Source organism: Sarcophilus harrisii, chromosome 2 (genome assembly GCF_902635505.1).
Source record: "Sarcophilus harrisii chromosome 2, mSarHar1.11, whole genome shotgun sequence".
NCBI classification, from domain to species: domain Eukaryota; kingdom Metazoa; phylum Chordata; class Mammalia; order Dasyuromorphia; family Dasyuridae; genus Sarcophilus; species Sarcophilus harrisii.
In genome coordinates, this window is record NC_045427.1 from 606,317,043 (window position 1) to 606,332,367 (window position 15,325).

Here is a 15,325-nt window from a genome sequence, read left to right on the forward strand (position 1 = left end):
TGGACTAAAACTGAACTAAAAGGGTTGTAGATGCCAAATGGAGGAGTTTACATAGGGCAGAGATCCTTATCTTGTAAGAGGGACCCTCCCTCTTTCTGGCAGACTGGTGAAACTCAGATCCCTTCTCTGGATGTTTTTAAATGCATCAAATAAAATACGTAGACTTACAAAGGAAATGTAATGTTTCAAAACTGTTGTCAATACACATATACACATGTACATTTTAATTTATGTATTGAAATATATGCGTACCTATGTATCTGTGTGCCCAAATAAATGCACACGCAGGCAAATATATATATATATATATATATATATATATATATATATATACACACACATATGTACCACAGATGTATGTTGTATATGAAGAGACACACACACACAAATGTGTTTGTGTACACACAACTTCACAAACCCCAGGTTAGGAATTCTTGTTACACAAGGACTCTGTGTGTGTGTGTGTGTGTGTGTGTGTGTGTGTGACTACTGTAATCTATCCTCACTCCTTTTCTTCTGAAATTTCCCAGCTCCTCTCCTTTGGACTGCATGATTTGTCATTGCATTATCTGTTGGTTCACTTTCTAACTGCCTTAATTAAATGTGTGCAGCTAGTCTCCCCAAATAGAGCAAAAGCTTTTTGAGGGAAGGAAGCCTCAAGTGGAGACTAGAAATCTCTGTGCCAGGCAAATTCCCACAGGCATTCCTGGTAAGATAGAGGGAGACCGGGTGGTCTCCAAGCCCCTCCCTGGTCTGAGATTTTGCAGCTGTGTACAAAGATGAATTCAGGGTTTGTGTTTTATCAAAACTTTGAATTTCCTCTAGTACCTAATATAGCAGCAACAGCAGATATTTTTATAGCACTTTAAGGATTATCAAACCTATTTCACACACAATGTCTTTTAATCTTCCAAAGAGCCCTGTGAGGAAAGTATTCCAGGTACTATCACTCCCATTTTACAGCTGAGTAAAATGAGGCTGAAGTAGTTAGCCTAAGGTCAATAATCATAGAACAGGTCACAGTTGGGATTCAGACCCAACTTTCTCCTGCCTTTAACCCTGTCCCTCTTTACTGCACCATAATCAATGTTTGATGAATAATTATCCCATTGAGCCCGGGAATATCTCTTTTGGGGGTGCTTCAGGGCAGAGAAGAACCCTTCAGAGTCAGACATCCATCTATATTTAGAGTGTGGGTGGCAGAATGTGGATGGTTTATTGTATGCTGTTCCCACTCTGAGACATGTCTAAATCCTGCTGGTAGAACCACAGAAACCTGGCACAGGGGATGAAAGATAGTCTGTGACGATCACATGTTTGTTCTCCTTCATAGTCAAGGATAATGTGCTATGGCGATGGGTTTATCCAGGCATTTCTTCCACCGTGCGTCCTATAATTACCCCATCTGAGCTGCCTGACAGAGAACAGGGAGGGCACCTGATGGACAGGGTATAACCTCAGAAGCAAAATAAGTTGAGTCACAGACAAACTCTCAGTAGGCAAAGTTTGAAAAAAGTTGCATAAAATAGATATCTGAGGATTTTAGGGGGAGTAGCTCAAAAATCAGTCAAGGTTCTGACCTGACAGCCCAAAAAATGCATTAATACCTGCATGGGGTATAAGCCATAAGAGACGACATTCCTCTTGTATACCGCCTGCTATGAGAAGACTAACAGTTTCAGGAAAAATATTGACAAACTGCAGTGTGAGCAGAGGAAGAAGGTCAAGATGGTTAGACCAGGGACCTCACAGGAGGACTGAAGAAAGTGTGAGACCTTCACCTTGGAGATGAGAAGACCTGGTTGGGAGTGTCTGAGTGAGATGGTCTAGAATTCTTGGAATGGAGGAAAGGTCCTATAATCTACAGGGAAGATCTACATTTTCCCAGAGGAATTATAAATGGATTTCAATCCATATAATTGATGTCTTCTTAAAAAGCTCTTTGTATGGATGTTTCATATGTTTCACTTATATTGGATTAGTTGCCATCTAGGGGAGAGGGTTGGGGGAAGGGAGGGAAAAAATTAGAACACAAGATTTTTTAAGGGTAAATGTTGAAAATTATCCATGTATGTATTTTGGAAAAAAAAAAACTTTAATGAAAAAAAAAGTTCTTTATAGAGCAAATTCTGTTGAACCAAATCCCATTTTAAATGTTCCAGAAAGACTTACTATTAAAGAAATCCTGCGCTGATATGATTGGTCAAGAGAAAATAATATGCATTTCTGCCATTTCTTCCTGCCTTCCTCCCCTCCCTGCTTATGATTATTTATACCTTTACTCAATTTGTAATTTGGTCCACCTTCATTAGCTTTACTAATTTTTAAGTATTACAGCATTGCCTCCCATGGCACTGGCTGGCTGCAATCCATGGCAAGTCAGTCAATTCCTTGATAAGGAAAACTTTCCACCATCTCAAGTCATACATCATGGCACCTGCTCTGTTGGTACCCTTTCAAATCCGTGTTGGAACTTGGTGCTAAAGACCCCTAGAGAGTTCAGACAAAGAACCCTGTCCTTTCTGGGTCACAAACCTGAGAGTCTCTGTTGTATTAAATAGGCAGAAAACTCTCAGTGTCTGCTTTCCTGTTACCCCTTGCATCCCCACCTCTGCTTCTCCAATTGCCAGCCAGGGTTCTGTGGGTACCTGTTTTATGCACTGCAGCCGGTCATTGGTCTGCTGTATGTGCCGGTCCATAGAATTCATTCTGATCGTCTCCTCTTGCCTTCTACCTGAAAGCCATTCACGTTTTCCAGCCTGTGGGAAGAGAGAAAGTGAAAGAAGATGGTCACTTATGGTTTATAACTGCCCACATCTGGTCCCTTTCCTCACCTCCCATAGGAAACTTTCCTTCCCTGCCCAAAACAGGGAACATCTCTCCAGTGGAAATCCCACAAAGCCTAAAATAATTCCTGTACACCGTGACATTTCTCCAGGTCACTTAAAAACACCTGGGCAAGTAGAACAGACTCTAGTTGGAGCTTCTGCATAGACTTTGACAAAAGCTCATTTAAAAAGGCGAAGAGTGGATAGAGCACCAGCCCTGAAGTCATGAGGACTTGAGTTCAAATGTGACTTCAAATACTTCCTAACTGTGTGACCCTGGGCAAGTCACTTAACCCCAATTGCCTCAGCAAAAAAAAAGGGGGGGGGGGGAGGAAGACAGCATGATTCTACACTGACATGGATCCTTTGCGATATGTAAAGGGCAGAGAACTAGGTACTGGGGATGCAATAGCAAAAATTCAATACCATCTTCTCTCAAGGAACTTATATTCTTTTGAAGAAAACTTGCACATATTTAGCAGAATATAAAATGAATACGAGGGAGACTGGGAAGCAAGGGCTGTGGTGGCGGTCTACCAGGAAAGATTTAATGGCTGAATCTTGAAGGAAGAAAGAGAATCAATGAGAGCAAGATGAAGGAAATGGAGAGGGAGAAGGAGCAAGCCTGGAAGAAATACAAGGTGCCAGGGTGGCGGAGGGTCCTGGAACACCCCTAGCCTTGGGAGTTTAAACAGGATCCTAAAGGATTTCGGAAGCCATTTATTTCCCAGGCTGGGGAGGGAAAAGATAAAAGCCTCAGGTTAGGAAGGATAATTGGGAGACATTATGCCAGAAGTCGGGAGAGACTGGGAAGAGAGCACTGGGAGGTGATAAGGGTCTGCATTTAAATGCATGTGTCTCCTATCTACCCAGCTAGACCACCAGGCCCCAGAGAGACCGGCCAGCCTGCTTTGTATTTCTTAGGTTTCCTCCCATGTTGCCAAGAAAAAGGCTCCATGTCCAGCAGGGACTCGTAGTCCCCCAGACTGAAAAGAGAGTTTGTGGGGAGGAGGAGCAGGAAGAGGTTCGAGGCACCTTCTTTGGGGTCAGTTTACCAGCCTCAGGCCAGAGGGCCAGGGAGGGTGGGGGCAGGGGTAAGAAGAGGAGGAAGGACATTCTCCCAGCAAATCTACCCTGAGGGAACTCCCCCTTTTCTAATGCAAAGTCAAGTTTTCCTTTTCTCCATCCACTCCCCGGGGGTGTTTATGGCCTCGGGCACCAATTAAAGAGGGATTATTTACATATTCATGAGATTTACTCGGGCTCCAGTCCATGGGTTTTAAGGGGGAGGGTAATAGATGTATTGACCTGTCAAACAAAGCCCTCCAGTCCAAAAGGTCCCCCAAACATTAAGGGTTGGGAAACCTACTTCTTCCTTTAAATAGGAGAGAACCGGGAGGGGGATGGAGGGGGACGGTACAAAGAGGGCCAGGAGGGAGCCAGGGCCTTAATTCTGGACTCTCTGCTCCCCAAGGCCATCTCCCACCTCTCAGGACAGAGAGGGGTCTCAGGCGAAACAAAAGACCCGATGTTTACTTTATCTAACCAGCAGAGGTCGCTGTTTACACGCCCAGCCAGGTTTCCACCCTATTCCCATCCAACTGCACTAACAGAGGATGCCCTGACTGGGAAGAGGATGCTCCCGCCTCAGATTCCCCCTTCTCCCTCTCCCCCACCCCCACTACCGCTACAAACATACTTCAGGAAAAAAGTATAGACAAGTTCTGGCTCAGCCACTAAGTATATGACCGTGGCCACTTAACCTTTCTCTGAGCCCCATTCATTCCTCCATCCATCAATGATTATTAATCATGTGTTAAATGAAAGGGCCGGACAAGATGATTTTAAGGTCTCTTCTAGCTTAAAATTGTTGATGCTCGAGGTGATTGTCCTGGGCACTGAATCAGGGAGAAGCCGTTTTACCCATTATTCCCACCCCCCTCCAATCCCCCAATTCATCAACAAACATCTTAGCAGAACCTACTGCATTCAAGACACAATGATTAAATTCCACTCAATTCAAATGAACAAACATTAAGACCTTATTAATTACACAGTGCTATTCTAGGGGACTGGAGCTACAAAACTAAAAAAAACAAAAAACCCAACAACTATACTCCCCTCCCCTTCCCTTTTCCCTCTTCTTAAAAGGCTTAGAGTTTACTTGGGGAAATGAGAAAAGTGAACTGTTATGTGTGATGTCATAGTGTAGGATGTGATGGGGGACAAGAGAGAGAGATGGGTGTAGTGGAAAGAGTGTTGAGTGGGAAGTACTTTTCCACATGAGTTAGAATCCCTGCTCTGCCCTTTACTAGCTTCATTATATTATAGGATCATAGATTTAGAATGGAAACAGAAAGCTGAAATACATCTGGTTTTTTGTTTTCTTAAATTCTTTTACTTTTACATTACCTATATTTCCCAAGATAGCTCCTCTTCCTCTCCCTCCCAGAGAAGGAGAAGAAAATATATTATATTTTCTTATAAGAAAAAGCAAACCATTCTGTAAGACTAACCAACACATCCAAGGAACCTGCCAGTCTCCGTAGGGTATCTCACTCTTTACTCCCCACCTCTCCCTCACACTTTTTTCCTCGACCCCAAGAAAGGAGGGGACACTTTCTCATATTTTGTCTTTGGGGCCAAACTTGATTATTACAATCCCAAGACAATTTCAATTTTTTTTTCCTGCTCCCATGCTTCTAACTGGGCATACCGATTTCCTGGTTCTGCTGTCTTCACTTTGTATCAGTTCTTAGTTCTTCTCCTGATTTACCACATTGTATTCATATACCAACTTGTATAGAGCCCTTAGATGGACATCTACTCTATTTCCACTTTTTTCTTTAATAGTAACTATATAACATTTTGGTTTTTTGTATCACTTTATGGATTGCAAGTACAGTATCCCATAAGGACTCTGTGAGGTGGGTGGTGCTATTATCCCCTTTTTACAGATGAAGAAACATAGGCAGATAGAAGTTCAGGGGCACTCAGCTAGTAAATGCATGAACTCGGGTTTCCCTAACTTTCAGTTCAGCTCTTCCTGAATCTTGGTCCAGCACACTATTAGGCTACCAAATAGTGCTACAATAAATATTTTGGTTTATGGGAAAAGAGGAAAGGGTTTTTTTTTTTTTTTTTTTTAATTTTCCCTGTCAATGATCTCTCTAGGGAGCATAAGTCTAGTAGGGGAACCTCTAGATTAAAGGGTTTACACATTTTAGTCACTTTCTTTGCTTAATCCCTAATGCCTTTTCAGAATGGGTTCCAAGAAGCTTTCACTAAAAGTGCCTATTCTCCTTCAAATTCTCAGACTTCAACTATTCCTGACTAGTGTCATTTATGCTAATTTGTGGGGGTGACAAGAATCTTCAGAGAGGCTTTAATTTGCATCACTTATTATTAGTGATTCGGAGCAGTCTTTCTTGTGGTTGTTAATAGTTTGCAATTCTTCTTTTGAGAAATGTTCCTATCTTTTGACCACTAATCTACTGGAGAAAGGCTTTTGGTCTAATATATTTCTGTTAGTTGCTGATAGATCCTTGATAACAGACCCTTATCAGAGGAAGGTGATACAAAGATTTTTCCCAGGAAAAGGCTTCCCTTCTTATCTTACTTTGTAAATTGTCTCCAGAAAAACCTTTTCAATTTCATGTAACTGAAATAACCTATTCCATCTTTTTTGTTTTTTCTTTTGAATATTCATTTAGTCTTGGCTGCTCATTTTACACAGGAAGAAATTGTTACTCTTAGGACTTGCAGGTAATAAGCTGCACAATCAACATTTGAACCCAGGTCCTCTACTTCTAAATTCAATGCACTTTTCTTTATATGGTAAGGCCTCTCACCATAGACAAGTTAACTTCATTTCCCCCTTCCTTCTTCTGCAAAAGGAGAATAATGGAATTAATCCTTTCCAACTCCTGTCCATCTCTTAGTCTTAACATCAAATGAAATGCAAACAAAATGCTCTCAGAAAATGTGAGGTGGGAGGGAACATTTCTAATGTCCATTGAGCTTAGAAGAGAGAAGACATAAATGTACAGAAAAGCTACTCTAAAAGAGAGGCCCCAAGTGAATGTCCGACACTATAAGTGGAAGATTCTCCCAGCCATCACTCCCTCTGACAAGGGGATTCTTTCTGAGATTCTCCCAACCTGCTTCCCCCTCAGTCTGGTATTGATTTCTCCCCAAGGAATCCCCCCTTTTGTATTCTGTTAGTTAAGATTTACCAAGTTTATCTGCTTTGTATCTACCACAAGTTCCTTGAGGAGGGAGACTGATAACCTCTGCATCCCACAGTACTTAATATATTGCAGAATATAGGAAGTTACCTAACTACTGATTAGCTGACATACGGTCATTTGTTCAGACTGATACCAGTGTCCAACGCTGGACAATTCAAGTTTGTGGGTGTCAGCTTCTAGAGCTCTAGAACTAGTTGAAAATATCTGCTTGGATTGACTATGTAAACCCGGCAATTTCATTTTTCCCATTATAACCTGGGGTTAGACTATGGCTTCTAAAGTCCCATCCATCTTTAGATGCTTCCATGTTGTTTGCTAAGGCAGCTCAGAGGAATTCAGCTCTGATGGGGAGAGAACTTCCTGGCAGCAAACTTAGAAATGGAAGAGAAAGCCAAAACGAGATTTTTCACCCCATAGGTCTTTTAAAATAGGAATCACAATCCATGAAGTCTTAGCCACACTGTTTCAAAAGCAGGGGAAATGGCTACATTCACTTCTGGAGAGCTCCTCAAGTTGGGAAGCAGGTGGCCTGAGCTATCTAGATTTACTTTCCGGTGTTGGAGATAACGGGAGGGACAGGATGGAAGGGGGTTGGGTTGGGAGGAGAAACATTACTATTTCAGGTAGAAAATAATGGGCTAGTTTAAAAAAAATCTATAAAGGATAAAATGTCTGCTTGATTAGAAAGGCATTGCAAAGAAGGTGACATTTTTAAACTTGAGAGATTAATGGTATTAAAAATGGGGTGAATAATAGCCATTAACACCAATAATGGATGGTATTGGTAGCAAATGCTTTAAGAATAAAAAGTGGCTTTGGAGGAAGAGCTGGATGTTCTTTGAGTCGAAGTGGAATCATTCTGTCTCCATCTTCTTTCCTTCCCCCTGCCTGGGACAGGAAGGAAGAAAGCTCTTCAGTTCCCTGATGGGAGGCTGGGTAAATTCAGGGGCCAGAAGAGTGGGGGAGAGCTAATGGTAATAAGGTATCTAAGTGTGATGGGGCAATTTGCCAAAGCATGGCTTCCTGAATAATTCTGCCTGAGGTATTCTCTCTTCATAGCTTATATTTACTCATTCTCTGTTAATCTGAATACCACCTCTCCCTCAAAGCTTAGTTAAAGGTGCATCTCTTGAAGGGAGCCTTCTTTAACTGGACCAGTCCCCCACACACGAATCTCCTAAAAGTCATTATTGTCCACATTACTCACTGGGAAAGGGACTGATATCACAGTCACAGAGCAGAGGTATTAACTGTGAATGCGATGCTCAGGAGTCCAGTGGTTCTCAAAGTATGGTCTAGAGAATCCTGGGGATCTCTGAAACCCTTTTAGAGGATCTACAAATTCAAAAATAGTTTTTATTTCCAATATGGTAAATGTCTATAAATATACCCCAGATAAACAAAAACGCTTTGGAGAGATCCTCAATAATTTTTAACAGGATAAAGATACTGAAAACAAAAGTTTGAGAACCACTACAACACTGCTAGTACTACCCCACTCAGATAAAAGTGCATTGAGGAAATGTTTAACAAACTAAATAAAAATACCATAGAACATAGATAATGTTAATATGTGGTTTTCTAAGACAATACGCAGGCCACAGGGATCCTTATCTATGGTTTAATGGCCCCATTTCTAGTTGAGTTTTTGGTGTCACTAGTACAGAGAGTTCCCCCGTAAGAAGAAAAGGCCCTCTACTGAAACAGGTCTGCATCTTTTCTGCAATTCTTCCAAAATTCTTAAGAGTTGTCTAGAACATGGGGAAGTTAAGTGATCTGCCCAGCGTCACATAGCCACTATACGTTAGAGGGACTTGGATTCAGGTGGTCCTGCCTTAACGGCCAGCTCTCCATCTGTTGCTTATTCTATGCTGATTAATCTTTACATCACACATTTATTTATACGTCATGTATGTTTTTTATCTTCCTAACTAAGCCAGAGACTTCTTGAGAGGAGGGACCATGTCTTTTCCCCTCCTCTTTCCCAGGAGCTGACAATGGTGTAGACAGAAGAATGGATGGGTTCTTCATATGTTTGTCTCTTGCGTGATCAAAGTGGGAGAGGAAGCACAAATGACTAAGGAAATAATTTGTCTCTTGTGGCTTGATTCTCTCAGAATCACAGAATCCCAGGATTAGAAGGGAGCACAGAGGCGAACCGGTCCGACCTGTACTCAAACAAGCAGCCTGTCTGTGACGTGCCAGGCGAATAGTCATCTGGCTTCTGCTGAGATGCCTCGAGTGAGCGAGGAACCTACTAGATTTTCAGGGAATCTGTTCTAACTTTGCACAGAGTACCGCTTTCCTCATATCAAATTTCAACTTGTCTCTTGGTAACCTCTACCCATCGCTTTCATTTTCACGCACTGTGCTCATACTGAACAAGTCTCATCCTTCTCTTTTAAGTCATGTCAAAAAGCACATTTTAAATGCCTACTGTGTGCTAGGTACTATGCTAAGTGCTAGGGACACAAAGGCAAAAATACTTTCTGTCTCTATTTTTCTCACTCTCTTTGTTTCTATCTCTCAATCTCTGTCTCTCACTTTTTTATCCTATCTGTAGATGACAGTAAGCTGGGAGCCGAAGCTAACATATGAGATAAGAAGATCCAAAAAGCAGCTGCTAGCCTACAGAATAGGGCATGATACCTTTGGATAAAGACTTTCCCCTTTTGGGGGTAAATTGTGCTTTACATCCTCACACACAATATCTCATTTGATCCTTAAATTATTATTCCTGTGAAGTATTATTATTCCCATTTCACAGATGAATCTTGAAATACTAAGGCCAATCACTCAAGATTACTAACTCAAGGAGGGAAAAGTCAAACATAAATCTTCTAGCTCCAAATCTAATGATTCCCTCCCTCGATGCTATCATACTCAAATGGAAACTGGCTCTCAATAAATTAAGGCTGTGGACTATAGTGACTCAGAAAACCACATATTAACATTTCTGTGTTCTACTGAATTTTATTAAACATTTCCTAATTACATTTTGATTTGGTTTGAGTCCCAAACCAGAGTACTGTGGATGGTGTGTTTGGTCATCCCCGTTCTACTCCACAGTTATTGTTACCTTTGTATTGTAAAGAAAGGACGACATTTTACCCAATGTCATTCAGTTAGTTGAGAACTCAGATGTTTTGATTATAAGTCCTATACTCTCTGCTCTGCATCATAGAAACCCCAAGTTTATACTTGCTCAAGATAGCAAGGGACTAGATGGAGTCTCTCTGTCAAACATTTCCCTGGACAGATCCTTGGCGAAGGGAGCAGGGGAAAAAGACTTTCTTAAGCTAAGATTTGGCTATAGTTTCAATAGATTCTCTCTCCCTGATGGAAAGCTTGGAAGACAAACAAACTGCTGGCAAATGCTTTTGTTATGTGCTGGAGACAGTGTCTGTTCCATCAGATAAAGGAGAATAGCATGCTCATGTCTCCAGGAGGATGTCAGTCACCAGAGGAGCCAGACCCATTCTCCTTTTTCTTTCTGTTGTCAACGTGACTGCCTTCACCTCCTCTGTTGACTGGATAATATTTTTTTCCTTTCCTTTCATTTCTGATAAAAGTGAATGCTTGCACAAACTGTCAGGCAGAAAGATTCAGTAACTACCATTCCCATTTTCCAGATGAGAAACCTGATGCCGGTAGAGATGGACTAGTTTGTCTAAACTTACCCATTGTCAGGCTTTTATTGAGCACCCAACTGGGAGGAGATTGAGAATGTACTAATGGGGCAAAAGAGAGATGCAAAGTGCTCTAGAAAAATGTTAGGAGAGAGGGATTCCTTGGGGGAAGGAGGAAAGAAAGCAATGAAGCCAGCTGGGATTTACTGCGTTGAGGCAGGCCAGCTGATTCCTGAGCAGGTGATTTAAACTTGAGACCTTTCCATCCAGGTTCCAACTGGAAATCAGGCTGTATGATTGATTCTGATGGGGCTCTACAACATCTAAGTACAAAATGACTGAATCATTAGATCAACCAGGAGATTCAATGAGGGGGCCTCTGAAGGCCTCCTGCATCTCTGATCTCGACTATGCTTGGGCACATTTGGGTTTCAACCTTGGCTCTGCCATTTACAAGATACATGGGCTCCATTTTTAAAATGGCGATAGTAATCCCTGTCTTGCCTTTTCTACTTCACAGGGTGATTTTAAGGATCAAGAAATGGGTAAGACTATAAAGAACTATAATATAAATGTAAGATATTAGGATGATCAATAATTGTACAATGACAATTTGGAGTAAATATTTGAAATCAAATTCCATCTTTGCCACTTACTAGACTCAGAAGTCATAAGACCTAGTGGCTGGGGTTATTGGGTGGTTTTAATGAGAAAAACGTTCTTGTTGCTAACCATTTCCATTACAAAAAAGTCCATGTTTGAAAGGAGCACCCCTTATAAATGTACAGTTCTTTGTAAACCATAAAATATTATATGAATGCAAGCTGTTATTGTTTCTTTATATCCCCCAAATGCCTTGAATAACAGGTGCTGAATAAATATTTTATTGATTGGGAAAGGATGGAACCCAGGACTGGTACAGCACTCTTTCTTTCCCTTATATGACAAATCACCAGCGGCTGCTCTGGATTCAGGACCCTAAGTATGTTGGCTGGGACAGGAACTAAAGACACGGGCACACACAGAACTGGTTTTGCAGAGTTTCTCTGATTCATTCCCTCTGGTCCCTCCTCCCTCCCCTCACTTTGTATGAGTGCCAATGGATTCAAGGAAAGAAGCAAAGGTTTCTTTTTCTATTTTTCTTTCATTCAGAAGACATTCTTTCATTCATTGTTCAGAAGACAAAGCAGGTGCGAACTGGGCATTTTGGAGTTAAGTGGCAGGGACTGATGGCTGGTTGTTGGCACTGGCATTGAGCTTGGGGGCGGGGGCGGGGGCAACTACTTTAGAAATCTGCTCTAGGAAAAACAGTATGGGCAACTAAGCGGAGCTGTGGATGGAGGACCCGATTTGGAGTCAGGAATGGCTGAATTCTAAATTAACCTTAAGATACTAAGCAGCTGTGGGACTCTGGGCAAAGCCTCAGTTTCTCCATCTGTAAAATGGGAATAATAATAATAGCATCTCCCTCCCAAGGTTGCTATAAAGATCAAATGAGATAATAATTGTAAAGCGGCTTAGCACAGTGACTGGCACATAGTTAGCTCTATAAATGTGAATTATTAATTACTTCTACTATCATCGTTATTTTTACATTAAGAAGAAGAGTTTTTAGAAAGACAGCATCATGGAGTGACCACAAAGAGCAGCATCAGTAGAAGCCTAGGTATTATTTCTCTCCCTTCATCATCTCTGACTGAGCCAGAATATCATGGGAGGGAGAAAGGATAGTGGTCAGTAGTCTTCAGGTACGAGGAACTGTCAATTTGGATAGTGCATCATTTATTTGTCTCCTCCCCCTTGTTCAAGAATATTCTAAAACTCCCTATTGTCTGAACTTTTCTCTCCCCTCAAATGTGCCTCCATCCTGTTCAGCTCTTTTTTTGCTCCCCAATGTTCTTCATGGTTCCCCATCTTTCTGGGTGTCTTTGGGGGGACTGAGAAAAGGAGGCTGGTTACCGAGTCGCATTTCCTCTACCGGTCAGCAGGTGTCTCCCTTTCCTACCAAAGGACAGCTCCCTTCTCCCTTGTCCTTATCTCCCGCCTACAGAACCCTGTCTTATAGAGCAGCCTGATGTTTCCTTTAAGCCTTTACAAGTCCCTACAAATCCTCCGCTGCTGCCCCCTAACAGGGAATAAGTAGTAAAACTGACACTGACTGTCTGACCTTGTGGCTATTGATTAACTATGTCTGTGCTCGCTCTCATTCTTCACACCTCCTGGGCTGGCAAATGGATGGCTAAGGGCTCGGGTCCTCCTTTCTCCAGCCTGAGCTGAGCCCCTTGTAGAATGGGGTCTTCTTAGGGGTCAAGTGGCTTCCACACTGGGGATCACCAGCCACCATGTCTCTTGTATTCCTTCACCTCCCCCAGAGTATGACTGAATATACCAGCCAACATGGTGCCCTCGTACAACTGAATATACCAGCCAACATGGTGCCCTTGTGCAACTGAATATGTCAGCCAACACGGCGCCCTTGTACAACTGAATATGCCAGCCAACATGGTGCCCTTGTGCAAATGAATATGCCAGCCAACATGGCGCCCCTGTGTGATTGAATATCCCAAGCAATGATGCCCCTGTGTGATTGAATATACCAAGCAATGGCCCCTTGTGCAACTGAATATGCCAGCCAACATGGCGCCCCTGTGTGATTGAATATCCCAAGCAATGATGCCCCTGTGTGATTGAATATACCAAGCAATGGCCCCTTGTGCAACTGAATATACCGGCCAACATGGCGCCTTTGTACAATTGAATATTCCAGCCAACATGACAACCTTGTGCAATTAAGTATACCAGCCAACATGGTGCCCTTATGCAATTGAATATGCCAATTAACATGGTGCCCTTGTGTGACTGAAAATGCCAGCCAACATGGTACTCTGGTAATAGACTAAGGTCATAGTGCAAAAACTTGGGTTAGGATCTTTCATTCTACTGCCTGTATGACCTTGCATTAATTTTCTTCTCAGAACTTCAGTTTCCCCTTCTATAAAACAAAGAGTTGGAAGAGATGCCCTCTGTTTCCTTTATCATAGAGGGGGTAGCATGGAGTCTGGGATTGAAAACTTATCTCAGAGTTCCAGGATTCTTGGGTTCAAGTTCCATCTCTGTGGCCCTGGGCAAGTCACTTAAATTTCCTAATGACAGAGAAGTTTTTTCTGTACCTAGCACAATACAACACATAAAAAATAACTTGTTGACATAATAAACTGAATTCTATTTTTATTTTATTTATTTATTTTTTTTACTTTTAGGCCTTTTCAGTGGTCAGTTCATTCTACCCAAGGCAACCAGTCTATGCTGACTTGAAAGGCCTACAGAGCAGCCTTATGTCCCCCTAGAGACTCTAATATTCATTATAATCCAGGTCAGTTCTTCCTGAAGGTCTAACCTGAATTCCTCTCACTGTACTGCTTGAGCCTGCTTGGATCCCAGCGAAGAGACATAAGGATAATAATTCACCCTGATGCAGTAATGCAGGGTTCCATTGTTGTCCTTAGAACATTGCTACCACAAATTCTACCTTGTAAACCAGCCCTGGACTTCCCTATTATGCCCCAGGAAGTGCACAGACCAAGACCTCTGGATGTACTTTAGGATCCAGTCTCAGCATAGGGCTGCAAGGCTTCCAGCCTCCTTTTCCTTCTTTTGTACCTTCTCCTCTTCTTCATTTGTTCCTTCTATCCCCTCCAAGATGCCGGGCTAGATGACAATCTACTGACCTTTCCCTTCCCCAACCCAAGCCCACTTCTCAAACCAAAAGGGAACACCACAAGCCAAGACTATGGGTTGTTTTTAGCAGGCAGACACATACGTGGTTATGTGCTCCCACACATACGTGCTTTGACAGTGAGTTCTTGATTTGCCATGGTTGTGGGGGACAGGGAAAGCACGAATAAATGCAGCCCACTGAGAATCCAAATCCTTGTTTTAGCCCACCGCCTCCAGCTTCCCACCCCTTTAACTGCAGGCAAGAAGCCAATCAGACTGGGAGACTACAGGGCCAAGAGAGAGAGGACTAGATGGGAGACAGGAGACAAGCTTTCACCCCAGCTCTGCCAAACTTTGCCATTCACTTAGTCATGATTCTGGGCAAGTCACACCACCCCTCTCTGCACCTCAATTTTCCCTTCTATAAAATGGGAGGAGTGAGAGGGAATAAGTATTCATATAACACCTTCTTTGTGTCAGGCACTGTTCTAAATTATTTACAAATTTATCTCATTTGATCCTCCCAACAAGTCAGTGCTGTTATTATCCCCATTTTATAGTTGAGGAAACTGAGTCAAACAGAGAGGAAATGACTTGACCAGTGTCATGTTGTTACAAAGTGTCAGGTCTACCTGACTTTGGGCTACTGCTCTATCCACTGAGACATCTAGCCATTAAAAGGGCCAGGTAATTTCTAGGATATTTATAATAAGTTATACTATGATGAATATGTCCTCATCCTCTGCCTTTTTACAATATTTTTGGATGTCATGGCAAGTCTGGAAAGAAACTAGTAACATGGAGAAGCCATGAAAGGGCCATTTAGCTGTGAATAATTGGGAACTTACTGTGTGCAGATGGGCCCAGACTGAAGTTTCACATAGAAAAAAAATCAACCAAC

At 42.2% G+C, this 15,325-nt stretch overlaps 1 protein-coding gene across 9 annotated transcripts in view; it reads right to left on the reverse strand.

Annotated features, from left to right (window-relative positions):
• Positions 1 to 15,325, reverse strand: part of ZMIZ1 (zinc finger MIZ-type containing 1) — a 430,170-nt gene that overhangs the window by 183,155 nt on the left and 231,690 nt on the right. For all 9 annotated transcript variants that reach the window (XM_031956396.1, XM_031956401.1, XM_031956399.1 and 6 more), the window contains one exon: positions 2,649 to 2,759. In XM_031956396.1, the coding sequence (XP_031812256.1) occupies positions 2,649 to 2,708 (60 nt within the window). In that variant the 5' untranslated portion in view covers positions 2,709 to 2,759. The remainder of the gene's footprint in view (positions 1 to 2,648; positions 2,760 to 15,325) is intronic.